This window comes from Manis javanica, chromosome 3 (assembly GCF_040802235.1).
Source record: "Manis javanica isolate MJ-LG chromosome 3, MJ_LKY, whole genome shotgun sequence".
NCBI lineage: Eukaryota > Metazoa > Chordata > Mammalia > Pholidota > Manidae > Manis > Manis javanica.
This window is the reverse complement of record NC_133158.1, coordinates 149080052-149100152: the sequence shown is the minus strand read 5'-3', so window position 1 is coordinate 149100152 and position 20101 is coordinate 149080052. Positions and strand designations below refer to the sequence as shown.

Genomic DNA, 20101 nt, shown 5'->3' with positions numbered 1-20101 from the left:
ATATGTAATGAAGCACAGTGCCTCACACATAGTAGACACATAGAAAACTGTAAATCCCCTTCCCTATTCAGTACCTGTGACCCAGGATTCCCCTAAGTCTTCAAAACACATAGAGGCATCAATGTGAGGTAGGGCAACCTGGGACAGAGATTAGTCCTAGTCAGCACGATGAACCCACAGGTGGCTCCCTTCCCAGCAATTCCCAAAACAGAGGTAACCTTCAGCCCCCAGCCCAAGTGCCCACACACAACCTTATCATCTCACTCCTACTTCACTGTAGTGCAGCTCTTCTTCTGGGAAGGGTGGGGCTGGTGGCTTCAACTGAAAACATCTATCCAAGGACCACCCACCTTCAACTCTCCTCTTAGGACTGACAAGGGGATGACAAGTACACAGACACCATCCTTTTGCTTCAAAAGGCCCATTAGTTTCCTTGTACTTTCCTGCCTTCTAGGGAACTTAAGAGAGCAATTCATCATCACATAACATTAATGATCCCCCAAATTGTTTTTCATTATTGTCAAGTTGTTGCCCATTATGCTCTTAGAAAATAACTGGTAAACGTGCCAAAGTGGGAAGTGGGATACAAGGTGGGAAGTGGAACTGAGGAGGAGATGCATATTTGTAATCATTGACAAAACCAGAGCATGAAGACCAAGATCTCCTCTCACTTGTAGTATATATCCTACCTTCTCTGACATATACACTTCCCTCTTTCCTACTCTGAATTTCACTGCTTTCCCGACTTGCCCAGTCTATCCCTGCTATATAGTCTTATTCCCAGTATACTCTTTGACTTCCTCCAGAATAGGTCAATCACTTTATATAACAATTTAAGTGTTTCCCTGTCTAGATACAAGCTTTGAGGGTACGGCCAAGTCTGTCTTTGTTTTATACCAGACCCTAGTGCACAGTGCAAGGTATAAAGTTTAATAAAAATCTGTTTAATAAATGTCCTCTCAGAATTCAGCTGACTTTTCTCCATGTAAAATATGCTATAGGATCTTTGTTCTCATATTCCCAGTTACTTCCTGGTTTTCTCACTTACCAAGTAAGCTATGGAGTCTTGAAAACTCACTAAGTGTTATCTACATCTGTCTACATGTTTATTCAGACTATTACATGCCAGGCACTGCACTATGCACTAGATAGAGATAAACAGGACAAAATCCTTCACCTTGAAAAACCTGAAATCTCACATAAGCAAACATAAAAGAGATACACTATGTGGCAATAAGGTAGGTATTGCAAGAGATGTAATAAAAGTACTGTGAGATTCCACACTTGAAAGCAACTCATCTGGAGAGGATCAGAGAAGGCTTAATGGGCAGTGAAGTTGGGATTTGTTCTTGCATAAACAATAGATTATATAGATGAAAAGGATGGAGAAGGTGGCATATGCAAGTCTAAAAGGAGGAATAGCATATAACAAAGCATAAGGTCATGAATGAAAGGGCACTGGCTGGCATATTAGGGAATGGTGCATTTGGCATAACTGGCTACGGGATACGTAAGGATAGAAAAAGATGGGACTGGACTATAAAAAGCTTTGAGATGATGAGCTAAGGAACTAGAACCTGACCCTATGGGCTGTGCCTTCCCAGTCCTTTTCTCACCAAGGAATACAACCTAATTTTCTACAGGCTCCCTCAAGAAGGCTGCTGGTCTGAATGGCCAGGGTGTTGCAGGGATCAATAACTTGGGCATACCAGCGGAGGTGCTCTCCTATAGGCCATGACAAAAGGTTCTTAAACAAGTTTTTAAGGGACATCTCAGGAGGCCTGACCGGTGGAAAGAGCTCACATGACCAGATTTTTTAAGGAAAATATACAGCAGCACTTGTAAGAGAGAAGACCACAGTGCCAAAAGATTATATTAGCACAGGAGAGATAATAAAGACCATACACTGGAGAAAACAAAAATGAGTAGGCATGTTCAAGGAGAAAGCTCTCAGGGTTTGTGTTGGAGGAGCACAGAATGACTCAGACTTAAATGCTTACTAAGCATATAAAGCAGTTAACATATCCTGGTACATAACTGCTTGATAAATACTAGCTCTTCTGTTTTACAGCTTAGACAACTGGGTGGAGTATTAGTAACCATTATAAAGCATATTGGGGAAGACATATTGTTTTGCTTAACTTTCTGGTGGAAGTATGGGGCTCAAAGATGATGATTTTGGTTTGAAAAATGTGAGGTTCAAGGTATCAGATACTGGAATGCTGCTTGTTATACACTTAGATACCAAATTTAGAGTTCAAGAAGAGCCTCAGTTCTGTGAGTTGTGAAAAGAGAACTGTATTCAGGGAAATTGCAGAGTGAAACCATAAAAACAATTGAGAAAAGGTTAACTGAGAATCATGAGAGGAGATCCTATTTAAAGAGTAGGCATGTAGACCAGTGGATCAGATTGAGAGCCCAGAAATAAACCCACCTTCATATAGTCAATTAATATATAACAAAGGATCCAATAATATACAATGAGAAAGTAACAGCTTCTTCACTAAATGGTATTAAATGCATGGGCAGCCACATGCAAAAGAATGAAACTGGACCCCTGTATTCCATCACGCACAAATATCAACTCAAAATGGATTAAAGACTTGAATACCTAAGACCTGAAACTATAAAATTCCTGAAAGAAAACATAGAGGATAAGCTCCTAGACATCAGTCTTCACAATGGTATGTTTGGCTTTGACACCTAAAGCAAAGGCAACAAAAGCAAAAATCAACAAGTGGGACTGCATCAAACTAAAAGGCTACTTTATGCAAAGGAAACCAACAAGAAAATGAAAAGACAACCTACTGAATGGGAGAAAACACTGGCAATCATGTAACTACAGTGCAAGCCAGCAAAGGAGAATGAAAACCAGGTAGGAGAACAAGAAGAGAGGTTCAAGCACTAAAGACAGCGGTTCCCAAACTTTGCTATCCAAGTGTCTTTAAAAAATACTGATACTTAGCTACCAGCCCAGACTTTGTGATATAATTAAGGTAGTAGGGAGTGTCAATGGGACACCTGGATTTTGTAAGGCTCCAGGTGATTTTAATGTGCGACCAAGTTTGGGAACCCCTGATTTAAGGAACAACAATGTTATAGAATGAAGGAGTTAGAGAGTTTCTGAGACTTAGGTATAACAGGAGAAAGGTGAAAGTTTAATCTTTTAAGTAACATTTTTTATCTTTTTTATTTTCTAATATTTACTTACCTTATTTTTTCAATTATATCTTCCAAAAGATATTCCACAACCGGGAAAGTAAAACCAGGTATGTGTATCATTGGACAGTTACCTATTAGAGCAGACAAAATATAAATCTGTAGTCAAACAACAAAAAAATCAACAGACTAGGTAAAAAGGAAACAATTCTATTTTCTTAACTTTGGCACATGTTTTTGGAACTTTTATAGTTCTTTATTTTTCCATACCCAGTTTAGTAAAAAGTAACAGTCTTGCCTTTATTCAATCCCATTTTACTGCTTCCAAACTATATACACATCTCACAGTTCTGGAGAGTAACCCAAAATAATAAAGAACAGAGCATTTTAAGTTGGATTCAAAAACCCATTTCTCATTAGCCAAGGTGCTGCCATCACAACCTAAGTTTAAGAAGCAACACTCTTGCAGCACCCAGAATTAGGAAAGGAAGTTCAAATGAGATCTAACCAAATATTAAATTGTTATTATTTTAGAATCACTAGTGGAAAAAAGAAGAAAATGTGTCCTAAACTGTTATTTAAATGCTATTTATATTTTGTACCAAACAAAACAAGTAGTACACACTATAGATAAAGGCCAACACTACATCAGAGGTCAAAGTATCTGAGCTGGCATCACAGCTCTGCCCCTGACTTGGCAACTCTGAGCAAATTTCTCAGTGTCAATTCTGGGTATCTTGTCCAAAACATGAAAAAAGACATCCAACTAATATTAATCTCACAAGGCTTTGTGGGTCACCTGGGCTGCATACAAGAACATTTATTAAATATAGCTCTATTCCATTTTAACTCCCTTCCATTTTTTTCTCCTTTCCCCAAAATTATAAACAGGAGAGACAGTTGGGCACAATTTTAAAAGAATGTATGTCACAGCTAGTCAAATTAGTTTCAAATCCCCTTAACTCTCTGTTAATTATGCAACCTTGGGTAAGCTACTTAACTGCTCTGAGGCTGATTTTCTTATATGCAAAATATGGGAATAACACCTACCTTACAAGGTATTATGAAAATTAATGAAGACAAAGTGCCAAATATACTACGTGGCATAGCAAAGGTGTTCCACATGTAGTCACTTCTATAATATCATTAGCAAATTGTCCCCCAAATCTGATAGCACATAGAAGCCTCAGAAGAATCACACATACGTGAAAAGAATTTATAAAACTATTCAAATCTGTGACTTCACTTCATTGATGCCACCAGACAGTAGCACTGCAAGAAGAGAAATGATGTAACCATATAAAATAGGCCCAGTTCCCTACTCCATAAGATTAGACAATAGGAGAACATTAAAATGAATTGCTTAGCATTTATTTTGACTATTCTGAATCACGGACTGATTTAGTTTTTTAAAAAATTAACTCTTAATTCAGTGTGGTAATTTTCTAAAGTGATTATAAATTTTACTCACCAAAATACTCTGAAAACTTCTCAGCATTTAGTGTTGCACTCATCAATATTATTTTCAGGTCACGTCGAAAATTGAGGAGATCTTTAATAACAGTCATTAAAACATCTGACTGTAGATTTCTCTCATGGATTTCATCAAGCACGACATGACTAACACTGGATAAATGCCTAAGGTGGAGGGGTAATATATGTAACTTAGCACAAAATTTAAAAACTGAACCATTTTACCTTATCAGTTAATAAAATCTATTAATAATTACAACTTTTGGTAATATTTAATTTAATGTTCTCAATTAAAACATACTCACGGGTCTGACTGGAGCCACTGGAGGATGATTCCTGTTGTACAGTATAAGATAGAACCCTGCTTCCTTGGTAATCGGCTGTGAATGAAAAGCACAAGTTAACAATTCTTAGTTTTCTTTTAATAAATTACTAAGTATCACAAAAGTTTAAAAGAAAATCTTCAAGTTTTAAAACGGTTTTCAGTTTTAATATACTTAGTATTTTTAGTTATTGAAAAGCTTACCATAACAAAGTAATGGGAAATACTATATTCAAGTTCATTACACGTTATTTTCATTGTCATTATATAATGTCAATTATTTCTTTTTAAAGGCATAATCATTAACATTTAGAAAATGACTGTGGGCCTAAACTTTTGTTCAGTGACTAGAAATCAGTTCATTTAAAAAGGTAAATGGATTAAAGAAATACAGTGGAGTGGGAAAGAAGGTTAAAGACACCAAAATGAATCAAATCAGTCAGGAGATGGGTGGCAGTACCAAGAAGTATTCGACTTCTTTCAAGGGGGAGTAACTGAATGTACAGGAAAAAAGTTACTCTTTTTATCACTCCACAATGTACAAGCACATTTAAAAAAGGCAATCCAAACCTGAGTTTGGGTTCAAAAATGAGTTCATGGGTTCTAAGTGGTCAATGCTGCAATACTTTAAATGTTAATTCTAATAGTAATAGTCAGCATAAAAGGGGGAAAAATCTTTCTTTTGAACCTTCAGTTTCAAAGTTTCACTAAATCTACCTGTAAACAAGTGAACATTCTTTACCTCTGGAGGCGGATTTGGTATCCAGTACTATTACCATTGCCACAAGATTCTGCCCTTTCTGCAGCCACTCTCTCTGCAACCTTTAATTAAAATAAAATATATTTACAAAGAAAATATATTTCCTTTAGGACAAATTTCCTGAATGTCCATGAAAATCTGGGATTTTTGAAAAATTGTTCATCAGATTTTCATATGTGTTAACAAAGAGATAGGTATTAAAATTGAAGGTATCTAAAACTGTGTCGCCTTTAAGAGCTGCAGGCTACTGAATTCTTATGTCCCCTTTTCATTTCACCTTACAAAGCCCTTCAAAGCCAAATTCTCTCATCACTACTTTCAAAGTGCCTTTCTATAGCATACTCTCATTAATTTCTACCTTTTTGTCTTCTCTAAGAGTTGGAAACCAGTCTAAGCCTGTAAAATTTGTAATCTTTGTGTGTGTAATTTTTGTGTGTAATACATGCTTATACTTTTGTTTCTATCTTTTTGGTAGAGATTAGTGTTACTTAACTTTTAGTTCTTAGTTGTACTGTGCAAGTTATAATGGCCAGCGATAAACTCTGGTTGGAAAAAATGGTATTATAATCCAATGCTGATTTGTGTGACCAAAAGTAATCATGAACAGTCATTTATGACACTTAATTCATAGGGTTAGAAAATAGATTAATTTTTAATACTTCAGAAGTAAAATTTTCCAATGAGTATGACCCATATACACTGACTTAGAACATTATTTCACTTCTCACTACTTACTAAACTGCCCATTCAAACACAAAGAGATCTTGGAATAAGCAAAAAAAAAAAAACAACCAAACAAACAAAAAAACTAGTTAGCATTTTTTACTGGTGTCACTATATATGGTAACTGCCATATATTAGTGAAATGATAGAATTAGACTTTTAACTTAAGTCAATCTAGCTATATAATTGTGTTTTGCCAAAAGTGGTTTATTTTTCAACATTCTGTGATCTTATTCAATCTCCAGGAATATGGTCCTCCCCAAAAGATTGTTCTACTTTTTTTTAACATTTCTTAGAAACCACAGTTTAAAATGGATACTGTATTTCCTTCAAAATATTGCCATAATTAATAATACAGTTCCTGACAATTGATTCTGCATTAAATGACTTAGAGATGTAATAAGTAGCAATATCATAAAGCCAAAACAACCATAAATCTCTGAAGTTTACATTTACACACAAAATTGTGTAACACTGAAATAAATTTACTACATACACTGAATGTGGTAAGAAACTCCAAACATCCTTAAAGAATATATAAACTATATATTTAAACTAGGTCATCTAACTAAACAAAGACGATATTTATAATAGACATGCACTTAAAAGTGTTGATAAACCTGAAATTATGCATTATTTTTTTCTATGATAAATTCCCTCTTACTGAATAATTAATTGCATTAGAAAATCAGAAACACATCTAATTATTATATGCAAGGCTTCCTGCTTCCATCACAGTTCAGTGTATAGTTGACCCCTGAACAACATGAGTTTGAACTGCGTGGGAATACTTATACATGGGGTTTTTTTTTCCATAAATACACTGGAAAAATTTTTGAAAACTTGCAACAATTTAAAAACATTTTCTTTTCTCTAGCTTACTTTATGTAAGAAGACAGTATATAATACATAAAACACAGAAAATACAAGTTCATCAGCTGTTTCTTATAAATAAGGTTTCCGGTCAACAGTAGGCTATTAGTAGTTTAGTTTCTGGAGTGTCAAAAGTGATACCTGGATTTTCGACTATGCAGGCGGTTAGTGCCCCTAGCTCCCGCACTGTTTGAGGGGCAACTATACTTCAGTACTAAACAGAGAGAAGTGAAAACAGTATTGAATGAATCAAACAGTAAAATGTAAGGCATCTAATGATGGAGATTATTTGAAACTCATGATCAATTCTATAAAAATTTATATCAGCTTTTCCATTCTTTCAGTTTTATACTGAAATCTGCCTGGATTTATAATTTATCTTGAACTCATAGACATCTATTATCAGGAAGAGGTCATTCATCTTTTGTTCTTTACTATCAAATATCTGTCAACAAATACTTGCTTTCATGTCAGTATTTCCTAAACATAATAAAGAATCACTCAAAACCTTCAAAATCAGTAAGTTCTAGTAAGAATATCTAAAGAAGAATGGGAAAATAAAACAGAGAAATTTTAAAAGTGAGGTTACTTACTGAAATGGCACTAATTCTTCTTGGCTGTGTACACACTATCCTGCATGCAGATCCTTTTCCTCTTTCAATATAGTTATCCAAAATGAACTGAGTAACTTGAGTTGTTTTTCCACAACCAGTTTCACCACTTATTACCGTTACCTGATGGTTATCAATCATATTTACCAATTCCTATTTCAAAAGGGAAAACAAGTGAAGGACATCACATGTTGACTAAGTCCAAAAAGAGAGTAATCAAACTTCACCAAACTGAAGGCAACTGCTTTTAACAAACATATTAATACTTTTCAAATTTTGCTGTATATAATGCTAGAAGTTTGGATACCTAGTTCTACCCATTTTCATGAAAGAAGCAGCATCAAATTATAAAAAGAACAAAGCCACGGCACTGTTAAAGGAAACAGACAAGAACAAGAGGGCACTCCTAAATTCCGTGCATAGGAAAGTGTATTAACTAAAAAGAGTGTCGGTATGTGGGGCTAATGAGTACAAGGCAAAGCTCCTGATACCTAAACAACTACTAAGAACATTAAGGATTTATATCATAATTCATAAATATGGCTTTGTTTGCAGGACAAGTTTTGTTAATTATTTTAGAAAACAGGGAAGAGTGTAATTTTCTAAAGATTATTTCCTTTTAAATAATTAGAACAAAGACAGGTTTTGAAATACTTAAATCAAATGGGTAAACTTCAAGTATTTGGAAAATCTTAGATATAGAAAAGATTTTTAAAAATTTTGGATAAACAACTAATATTTTTAACAGTAATTTATTGTATTAACAAAAGCATCCTACAACTTCAAAAGGGTGTTAGAAATTACAAAACCCACCTTTTAAAAATTCCCATCTATATTAACACAAGTGCATAGTAAGTGCCAAGTTTGAACACTGCAATTGTAGATGGTAAATAGTAGAAGTAGAATGTGTGATTCATCCACTCAACTCATATTTACTGGGGGTCCACAGAATGTCAGTCACTGTTCTGGATCAAGAGATAAACAGTGAACAAAACACTCTGTCCTCAAAAAAATTTATACTGGCCTACGAGAAGACACAAGATGTCAGATGGTAGTAAGTGCCATGAGAAGCAGAAAAATTAAAACAAAGGTTGAGAGGACAGAGAAGGATGGGCGACTACATTATTCTGTATAGTGTGATTGTGTGACAAAGCATAAAATACTAATTAAAGCACTATATTTTCAGTAGTGTCTCAATTTTATTTAAAATGTTTGGTCTCAAATTTAGAGCAAGGGTATTTAGCCAAAGAAACTGATCTGTGAAAATTCTATTTCTTACATTTTAAAGATTTCAATTATGGACATACACATGACAGAACTTCTATTTCTTGCATTTTAAAGATTTCAATTATGGATGTACTCATGACAGAACTTCAGGAAAATTGTGACCATTTTTCTTTGTGTCATTCAACAACTAAAAAGAATAAAATAAACTTCCAATAATACCCATTAGGGAAAGGTTCATTAAATAGTATTTCTTCATACAGGGCTTTTTAAAAAACTGTACTTAAGTAGTTTGAAAATCAAATTAAATGTCAAATGATTAATTTATATTAATGTTAATAATTTATGTTAAATGTTAAATGATTAAAAATTAAATATCCATTTTACCTTTTGCATTCCATACGAAGGCAGCTTTTCCCTGAAATGCTGAAAATTTTAAAAAAAGTTTTAATTTTCATAAAAGAAATATATCAATTTATAATGGTAATCATAATACTATATCATGAATATGCCAGAATCCTAGAGTATTTTTATTACCTCACAGCTTATGTGAATATTAAGACTTAAAACCAATTTTTATAAAAAAGAACAGATGAACTTAATTCCTTTTTAATTTTGAAAACTTTTATGGAACCCCACTCTACATAAAAATTGTATGTACTTAGAAGCAGTACTATAGTTTATGCTGAACTAGGCTCACTGTATAACATGAAAAATCTTCAGTGGCATAAAAAAAACTACAGTTTGAAAAGGGAAAAAAATGTCAAATTAGGACTCTTAATTATTGCCATGCTTTTTTAATTTCTTGAAATATGTTCTTATCTTCTTATTTGATCTGTCAAGATGAACACTATGTCAAATTTCCCTACTATTATTTTTTTTGAGATACAATTGACATGACATATTAGTCTCAAGTATACACAGAATGGTATCTGTATATAATACAAAATGATGACTACAGTACGTCTAGATAGCTTGCATCATCACATTTTGTTACAAATTTGTTTTTCCTTGTGATGTGAATTTTTAGGATCTACTCTCTCAGCGGCATTCTGATCTACAATACAGTGTTGATTATAGTAACCATGCTACACATGCCATGCTGGTTATGGTCAGGTAATTGTATCTAGTACCACAAACAAGAGTCAATGTGGTGACTTAATTGAAAAGTGCTTTGAAGTAACAAGTCACCACAGTTTTCTTAGTTATTTCTATTGTAATTTTTAAATTATTTAAAAACCATCTTAATGATTTCCAAAGACATTAACTTATGAACTCAAAAGGAACCATTTTATTATGTAAATATATATTGTTATCCCATTAACCTTGACACTAGCATTAACCATATGTGTTTTCTAAATATGCTGCTGTAAACGCTGAAGAGTTAAAACCCTATACTCTTTCTCAAGGCAAATGAACCTTCATTTCTGCCTCTAAAACCTTGAAATAGAAGATAATGAGATTACAAACTATTTAAGGACAGGGAACGTCTTATTAGTCTTTGGAAAACAGCACAGTGACAGGCCATCTGGTAAGTGGAAAATAAGTGTTTATTAAGTAATTTATAATATAAAGAAAAGTTACGGCATATTACGAAGGATTAAACAGTTGAGCTCTTAAACATATCTCAATTTTAGACCTGGTTCTGTTACAGCTATGCAACTGCAGATAGGTCACTTAACCTAAGATTTTTCCTCATCTGCAGCAGACATGTATAATCTATTATAAAAGGTGGCTGCAAGGTTTAAATGATGTCATACATGTGAAGCATTTATAATAGTGTGTGGCCAATAAGACCACCAAATATTTTAATGTTTTATACATTTCTTCTTTCTCTCAACTACATTTATCACTCACCTTCAATATTTCAGTTCTGTCCTCCATACAAAGCAAACAGAGACAGGAGCTAACTATCCTTGTTCCCAAACCTATAAAAGCAGCTCTTCCTTCAACTACAACATTCTGAATTAATTCATCTTGAAATCTCTGTTTTCAAATCATATTTTCATTCAACAGACATCAAAAAGCTACATGATTTGGCTCCAGACAACCTCAGCTCATCTTTTCTAATCAGGCTGTCCAACCTGCATTAGCGATAGTCAAAGGATCCTTTCTTTCCAACAGATGTGATATTCTGCCTTGCTCAAAAGTGGTAGGGCCTATTTGCATATTAAAGATATGGCCCTCAGAATTTCCTGTTTTTTTCTAAAAAAATCAAAAAGATATTTTATTACATATTACTTTGATCTCTAGTACATCCACCAAGCATAAAATTTTGTTTTAACAGGAAGGGACCTTAAAATATCTTGCCTATCCTGAAAAGAAAAATACTAGAAAAACTTAGATTTTTGGTTCTTGTCACAGTCCTATCTTTAAAATGTTGGTGGACATCAAGTAACATGGCAGATACAATTTTATATATAAAAGGAAGAGCTACATGGGCAAAGTTTAAATTCTAACCACCTTGTCTCTTATGACATCTCACTGAACTGGCCTAAAAAAGTTTAACTTAAGGGTCATTTTTGCTTTTCATCTGCAGTACCATTTCTGAAGTATTTCTTCTTATATAAGCTGCTATAGATGGGATAGGCTACTGTTACGGGAAATCCCATTCCCATTGATTTTGCTACTATAAAGGGAAAAAAAAAAACCCCCACAGAAAATAATGCATTAAAAATCTCACTCATCTATATCATGTAGCTACCGATAAGTGTGAGAAGTGCTGAGTAACAATTTCTTCCACATCTTTCTTTCATTACCTGCATTTCAATATACCGAAGATCAGTTTTTTTCTTTTGTAAATCTTCCAATAATTGTTGGTCTAAGGTTACATCTGGTTCATTTTCTTGCAAGAGATATTCAGAATCTCGGTCAATATATTTGCCCTTGATTCTAAATGTCTTCTTTTCCTGATTTATCAATTTCTTTTGGTCCTCAAGTTTCTTCTCTGAGTTTGGCTTGTTGTCAGGTGGAGCTTCAGTATCATATCTATTTTGACAAAAATGACAAAAGGTTAAATGAAGAACCACTTGAACCCTGAAACAAAGATATGCAATTTATTTCAAAATCATCCAAACCAAGAGTTTTTATTCCTTTCTCAGTAGAGCAATTATGAAAATACTCAGATTCTTAGAATGAATTCAATTTTTTCCTCCCTATAAACTGGTATTGCCATAAGTTATTTCTTGTGGTAGTTAAAAACATTACAATCTATACAATACTCATTCCATTGCAATGACTTAGTGATTTTCTTTTTCTGATTTTCAAGGCTAGTTTTATTTCAAAACTTCATTTTTTTTCCTGCCCCTTTTTTGAGCTACAAATGGGATGTTACATTACAGTCCCAGAAAAACCTCTACTGATTTTTCTTCTAAATGATAGAGCTCTTGTGATCTTCCTAAACCAGCAGTCATTTAACTTCTTTGTACATCTTCCTACAGGAGAATTTTGGAGATATAAAAACGACGGGTAGGAAGAACACCAAATAACAAGAATAAATCTCATATCCAGATACAGACTATTCCTACCATTTAGTTTTCTATGGGAATGAATATGCCATCTCTACTTTTAAATCTTTTACCAGATATGCTCAATCTACATAATACCAACTACTTTGAGGTTAAATTTCACTTATTGAAGGGTCATAAAGATGTATTTTTATTATCATTTTTTTCCCTAGCTAATGCTTTGGAAAGCACTACTCTTTGCCCATTCTTTGAAAGAACATTTCTTGCCTTACCCATGATCTTCAGGAGCAAACCAGGATATCTGTGTCTCCGAATCTTTATCATTCTTAGCTTGGACAGAATGCAGCAGCTGCACAATTTGTTCTTCTCGACGTTCATCCATGTGTACTACAGCTCTCTATTTTGTGCAAAGGAAAAATCATCCTTATCAACACTAGAATGCATGTGTGAAATTAGTTGAGAAAAATAAAGGCAAAATAGTATATGTTCAACAAACAGGCAAAATAAAGTTAGTTACCCTACACTTGTTCTCCAATTTAATTTCATTTCCTAGACCTAAATGATGCTAATTTTTGTCTCTATTCTAGGCCTCCTTTCTACTATGTATCTATATAAGCAGCTCTGACTGGCAAGAAAGCATATTTATATTCTGTACTAGAACTTTGGTTCCTTTACTTCCTACCCTCACATAGTAATTATTACCAAGTTTTCCTATCTTAATTTTCAGAGACCCACAATTGAAATGATTGAAACACAAATGTTTGTTTAAAAAAGAAAAACAAAGTTGAAAACTATAAATGGTATTTTGGTTGCAGTGAGCATTTTAAAGTTCTTTCACTAAAAATATAAAGAAGTTAAGAAGGCTGAGCTAGAGGGAATAAATTAAATTGATCAGTTTCATGAAGGTGGTGATCTACTTGTGGCAATGATGTAGCTGTTTCAAGGAGAATTGATAAAGACACACACCAGAGAAGACATGAGTATACAGTAAAAACAAGAACATTTAAAACCCTTCTTCAATAATTGTACATTACAATTAGTTGAGTTATAAGTAAACGAACAGTTAAAAGAATGGGTAGACATTTTTCTTCAAGTGTACAGACAGGAAAGATGTCCAAGGTATTAAATGAAAAAGCCAGTTGCAGAAAAATGTGCAGTAGGATCTTATTTTCTTTATAATTAATTTTAAAAAAGGGTATTCATTTCACATTCTACACTTTTTGCAAGTATTTCTTCCAGATATACTTTTGGCACATGGTAGATGCATCCAGAGAAGCCAGTCAAATAAATGGGTGAATGGTTCAATCTTTTACAGTAAACATGTATGACTTGTGTTAAAACCATATTTTTCTATAAAGAAATAAACACACAAAAAGAAGAGAACGAGATCTTTGGGGGAATTCCAGAAGATTTTGCTGATAAGTTTTATTAAAGGATTTTCTGAAAGCATCATTATGCTCAATTAAGAAGTCCAATAGAGTAAGACTCTGGCTGACGCGAAAGCCTTAAGAAATTACAAGCAGCAGCAATACCTCTTTACTGACAGGCACTGAAGCCCCAAAATTTGATTTGTTTTTTTTGGACATATGGCATAGGAATCTTCTTAAGTGGTTTATATATTAGACTACTGTGTCTTTTCTTCACAGTGTAGGATGTGTCCTCTGCATTAGGAGTGTAAGTTTGTATTTGGTTTCTCCTGGACTCGGTGTATCTTTTTAAAACTCTTACTGATTTTAATGTGTAATAATTTGCTGTAAAATATTGTCACCACCTTTTCAGTTTTGTGATTTCCTCTAGTGAATCATAGAACTTGAAAGTGGTTCTGGGGACTCTGAGCACAGAGGATTATGTTTTTGCTCTATGCCTTAAATTTTGTAATGTCTTCAGCATGTATTAACAGTTACTGCTCTGTGTACTTACAGGATATGGTTATCAATTACAATTTATTAGAAATCTAACCATCTACAGAAAAATTTTAAAGACTCCTCTAGAAGGAAGCCTCAGAATGTAGACATTCTCAAGCAGTTTCCTTGATTTTTGCACTCTTCTGAACCACTTCAAGGGCTGAAAGCCATTTCTTTCATTCAGTTTCAAAATAACAAAGATAAAATAATTTTTACTAAAGAGAAATACCAAATGATTTCACTCATCTGAGGAGTATAGGAACAAAGGAAAAACTGAAGGAACAAAACAGCAGCGGAATTACAGAACCCAAAAATGGACTAACAGAAGATCAAGGCCTATCTTGGACACCCAGAAAATGAACTAAGATATGATATGAGGAGGAGCTTCCAGCATCAGCACTCTCTGGAGGACTTGTGCCGGGGGATGATCATCAAAAAGCCTCCACAGGGATCTGGACGATGCTGCGGTTGTGGCTGCATCCAGCCCACCGTCTCCTGGACTTGCCATAGGAATGAGGAGGGAGATGTCTAGGCTGGCATGTGCATTGGCATGTGCATACAGTGAGACAACGAATTTGACCGGATCTGTACTGTTGGAACTCAACCAGGAGTTGGGAGGGGTGCAAGTTGTAGCACTCCAAAATCTCATGACTATAGACTATCTATGGTTAAAAGAACATATGGGATGTGAACAGATCCCAGAAATGGGCTGCTTTAATTTGTCTGATGGTTCAAGTACAGTTGGACAATATCCATCATATCATAGATAAATTTTCACAAATGCCTAGGGTGCCTAAATGGTTTTCTTGGCTTCACTGGAGATGGATGGTAATTATAGATTTGCTTTGTTTATGTCACCGTATTCCTATTATGTTAATATGTGTGTGCAAATTAGTTAGTAGTTTAAAACCTATACATACTTAAGGTACTATACAAGAAGATATGTCAAAGAAATAATCAATCCTCCCATGTTTCCTTCATATGCTACATCTATAGCTTTTCTTCTTCCTTCCTAATTACAACCCTTAAATAGAATTTGTGCCTCATATCGAATTTACCGAGTATCATAATTCCTCCAGGTGGTAAAGATACCTCGAGACAAGTGCTGGGCATAGAAGCCACAGGGCATAAATCTGCAAAGAAGTAAAAAGCTAACCTTTGCAAACAATATGGCTTCTCTCTCACTTACCAACTTTACATTTCCCTGTATGGCCCCGGAAGATGACTGGTTAGCCAAAGACGGGTAAGATTCCTCAAGGGAGGAACAACCTAAGACAGGCACAGTCGCAGGGGGGCCATCAGGTGAGAAATTGGGGATCAACAGAGGTGAGGCTCAGAACCTCACCCCCCCTGCTTTGAGAGAAATCTTCTGCATCCGTGGATGTCTTGCTGCCCTTGTCTAGCCTGGATTAATACTTAGTCCATAGGCACACACCTGATCATCTGATCATCTACATTTGCCTTCTTACAGCACTAAACTATGTTTTCTACCTTTATCTTGCATCTACTTACCACTTCAGCATTTTATTAAAAATAAAAATAATAATAATAATAGGAGAAATGTGGGATCAACATACAAATCAAGTACAAAAATCAAACGAATATTCATATTTGACCTGATTGTTTATAGGTCATAATGCATGATCAAAACCTAAAGTTTCTGTGATGAATGCCCTTGTACTGTTCACCATGTAAGAATTTATTCACTATGTAAGAATTCGTTCACCATGTAAGAACTTGTTTGTTATGCTTCAGAAGATTGGAGACTGACGAGAATTAGGCTTGAGATGGATTAATGATTGTACATTGAGCGTTGACCCCCCTATACTGAATTTTATTGTTGTTAACAACCATTTGATCAATAAATATGAGAGATGTCCTCTCAAAAAAAAAAAAAAAAACCTAAAAAAAAAAAAATTTTTACTGAAGAATGATTTATTTCCAACTGGCACTCATTCACACTAAAGCATTTCTTCAACCAACTAAAACCTCACATTTTGAAGCTTTTAACTCTACTGGAAGAGCAAAAGTTCCTCTCTTCACCTTTTGTATGTATTTTAGATATCCACAAAGGCATGGGGAGATTGAAAATGAAACAGCCCATGAACACATAATTTATATTTTCTAATAGAAACACAATTTATATTATTTATAAATTATTTTTAATGAGGTTATTCCTACAATGAGGCTCCAGAGGCTGCAGGCAGTGAAGAATTTAGGAGTGCTGAAATTCCAAACCTGGATCTAGCCTCTCTTTGTAGGCTGCTTCTCTACTAATATTCACCAGTTCCATCACCCTTCACATTACCTCACCCTCTGCCTAGACAATCTCAGACACACATTTCATGTTTCATAATTAATTACCTTACCTTGGTGTTTGATTTTTTTTTTTTTTTACTATTTCCCCTCTTTTGGGACATCCCCAAATATTCTTTCTACTTCTAGTAATAAATTCCAAAGTTGACCTTCAATGATGTCCAGCAAATTGTCTATGGTTATCTTATCAGCTTCTAATCATCTGTAAATATTTTAAACTTTCTCTATTCTCTGTAATACACAAATGCTACCTTCCTGTTCACCCTCAACATTTCATACAGTATTTCACAAAGAAAACAGCAGGAAAAGAAAAGTTCCTAACTGCTTGCCACAAAATCTAAACCCACTGTATCAGAACCCATCTTTTGTTCTTTACCTTACTGAAGGAGTCCATTTTCTTGCTTACGGTTAATCTTGCCTCCAGAACTCTACAGCACAACAGCTCCTCAGGGCCATTGAGATTTATCTTCCTTTCCTAAATCTCCATCTCTTTAGCAGTTGTTAGACTGCACTCAATATTCTAGTTTGCTCTTTCCAGACAACAGAAGGCATTTTCTCATCCCCCTGGCTAAGCATGGCCAAGAGAGATTCACTAGCCAGAGAATGTGAATGATTCCCTAAGTATCAGGGGCAGTTTACTGCACTCCTTCCTTGCTGCCACCAAAACCAGCTAGTTCAGATGGCTGGAGGTTCTGTGAGCCTTTCTCTTTAAAAGGACTCTCACTGGACTCTTAATAGTCAACTAACATGAGTAGAAAAACCAACCTTTTTGTTGTTATAAGGTGTTAATATTTGGGGGCTATTTACTACAGCAGCATCATTTAGTCTGATACATTTTTTTTCTCTCCAATGGCTCCATACCATCAGTACATGAACATAGTCAAATCTCTTCACCTTTAAAAAAGCAAATACAATAAAACTGCCTCTTGATTTCTCCCACCCTTATCAGCTGCTGCTCTATTTTACTTCCTCCCCTTCACAGTAAAAATGCTGGAAAGTGCTCCACTTCTTCATTTCTCCTTCTGCCTCCCCACTGCAATCTGGTTTTTACTCCACCACTCCACTGATGTGGGCTCTCAAGGTTACCTATGACCTTTTTGCTAAATCCAACAGACATCCTGAGCTCTTGCCTTACTTGACATCTGTGCAGTGCTTGCCACTCAATTACTTTCCCTTTTTATGGTGCTCTTTTCTCTTTAAACACTATTCAAAATAACAGCCACCTCCTTATTTTTCTCTTCTCTCTCTGTCCCTTCCTAGATCCTTTTGCAAGCCACTTTTCCTTGACCCACTCTTTTAAGGTTTCTTGTTTTACACTGTACAACCTGACTGGTCTGCAGACCAGCAGCACCAACATTATCTGAGAGCCTGTCAGGAAAGCACAATCTCTGGCTCCATCACAGTTCTATCTTTTAACAAGATACCAGGTGATTCCTATGAGCATTCACATTTGGGAATCAATGGCCTACAGAATTCAGGCCTGCACCTGCTCCTCTTTTCTCCGTTCATTGCCACACTTCAACTACTATCCACAGGATCACAAGCTGCCAAATGCCCACCTGCAGTCTGGACTTCCCTAGGCATCAGATTCACTTCCCTCCCACTGCCAATGTCCCAATTCAAGCCATCAAATCTCACCTTAATACTGGACTATTTAACTGGGTTCCCTATCCAAGGGCTGCCTCTTTTCAATCCATTTTCTACACTGCTATCAGAGTGAATTTAAACACAAATTCAATCATTTCATTTTCTGCTTCAAATGCTTTTAATGATCTGCAGGAGTTCTCAAGGAAAAGTCAATGAATTTTGAAGCCCTTATTTTTCTAACCCAGAGCTTTTCAAATGGTTGTAAAATTGTATTAAAGGATCAAGACCACTATTAATAAGAGAGGCGAGAAGTACAAAGAACAACAAAATCCAGAGCAATGTATAAGTAATTAAATATTTATTAAATTTTTTGTTCAGTTACACATTTGTGTGTACTGAATGGGCTGCAAATTAACATATATTCCCATTTTGGGGGAAGTGGTCAACAAGCTTAAAAGCCACTGAACACAGCCTCATCTGAACAAAATCCACACCCATACTCTTACTCTTCCAGTTCCTTGAACATACTCTTCCTAACCTGTACGTTGTGGCACGAGCTGCTGCCTTGGCCTAAAAATCCCTTTCGAACCCCTTAATCCCTGACACACACATACTCTGTTATCTTTCAAGTTTCAGCTTAAGCATTACTTCCTCTGCAAAGTCCTCTGGACTCTACAGTTTGGGTTAGGTGATTACATTCTTATTGCAATAATTCCAAACTAAGTTCTAACCATCTGTAGCCCCTAACACACCACAATCTCTGTAAAATGGGGACTACATCTTATTAACACATACAAAGGAATGAGAGGCCAGAGAAACTATAGGACAGTGACACCCCAAAGAAGTTAATTTCGGTTGGGACATTAACTTATATTTGTTCACAGTTCTCACGTTCTTCATGAAAAATACACATTCAGCATGCATGGATCGTGTTTCATGTTAGATGCCCCTGGCCAACGTTAAGCGATGTAATATCCGCTACTGGAAGTTTCAGTTTAATACCTCTGCATGTCGCTTTCACTTCACAAAACACATGCACCGGTTAAGAGGCAAAACCCAACAAAAAAAGTTAGGGGCGGCGAGTGGGAAAACAAAACAAGTCCAAAAACCGGTCCTGCCTCAACCCCCTCCGCTACCGAGTCTTAAATTACCTCCTGCCTCTCCGCTTCCTTGTTCTTCTGTCCCTGTTTCTTCGCATACCACAAGCCAATTTCGCGGCCTTTCAGGTGCCCGGGATGTCGGCCTCGGCCGCCTCGACCACCCCCTCCGCCGCCTCCGGAGCCTCGGTTCCCTCCATGGCCCCCTCCGTGGCCCCCTCCATAGCTTCCTCCGTAGCCCCCACCGGAGCTGCGGGGCCCTCCATCGCGGCCCCAGTTCTGATGACAGTCATAGCTCATTGTCCGGGCGGACTACAACCCGCGAGAACCGGCAACCGCTGGAAATGGCGCCCGGGCCCGGAAGCGGGTGCACATCCACTTCCTTTTTGCTTCCGGCGCGCAGCGCCACAGGGAGGGTGTGCAGCGACACCGCCAGCCGTCTTCGGTGACGTCACAGGCCGACGGCCCGGGTGGCCAGGAACCCGGCTCAGGTGGAGCCCTCTGTCGTCTGCTTTGGTACCTCCAGAGGGAGAGCGAGCGAAAGGCTCGAACGTTTTCTTCTATGCGCAGCTTGTGAGAGAATGG

General features: G+C 36.0%; 1 protein-coding gene across 1 annotated transcript in view; it reads right to left on the bottom strand.

The window, feature by feature from the left end:
* DHX36 (DEAH-box helicase 36) overlaps positions 1 to 19879 on the bottom strand; it is a 53267-nt gene extending 33388 nt beyond the window's left edge. The window contains exons 1-9 of the mRNA XM_037008218.2: positions 19571 to 19879; positions 12885 to 13009; positions 11905 to 12133; positions 9533 to 9571; positions 7904 to 8074; positions 5697 to 5776; positions 4938 to 5012; positions 4631 to 4797; positions 3212 to 3293 (exon numbers count right to left, since the gene is read on the bottom strand). Of these exons, the coding sequence (XP_036864113.2) occupies positions 3212 to 3293; positions 4631 to 4797; positions 4938 to 5012; positions 5697 to 5776; positions 7904 to 8074; positions 9533 to 9571; positions 11905 to 12133; positions 12885 to 13009; positions 19571 to 19816 (1214 nt within the window). The 5' untranslated portion in view covers positions 19817 to 19879. The remainder of the gene's footprint in view (positions 1 to 3211; positions 3294 to 4630; positions 4798 to 4937; positions 5013 to 5696; positions 5777 to 7903; positions 8075 to 9532; positions 9572 to 11904; positions 12134 to 12884; positions 13010 to 19570) is intronic.
* Positions 19880 to 20101: the final 222 nt, after the last annotated feature.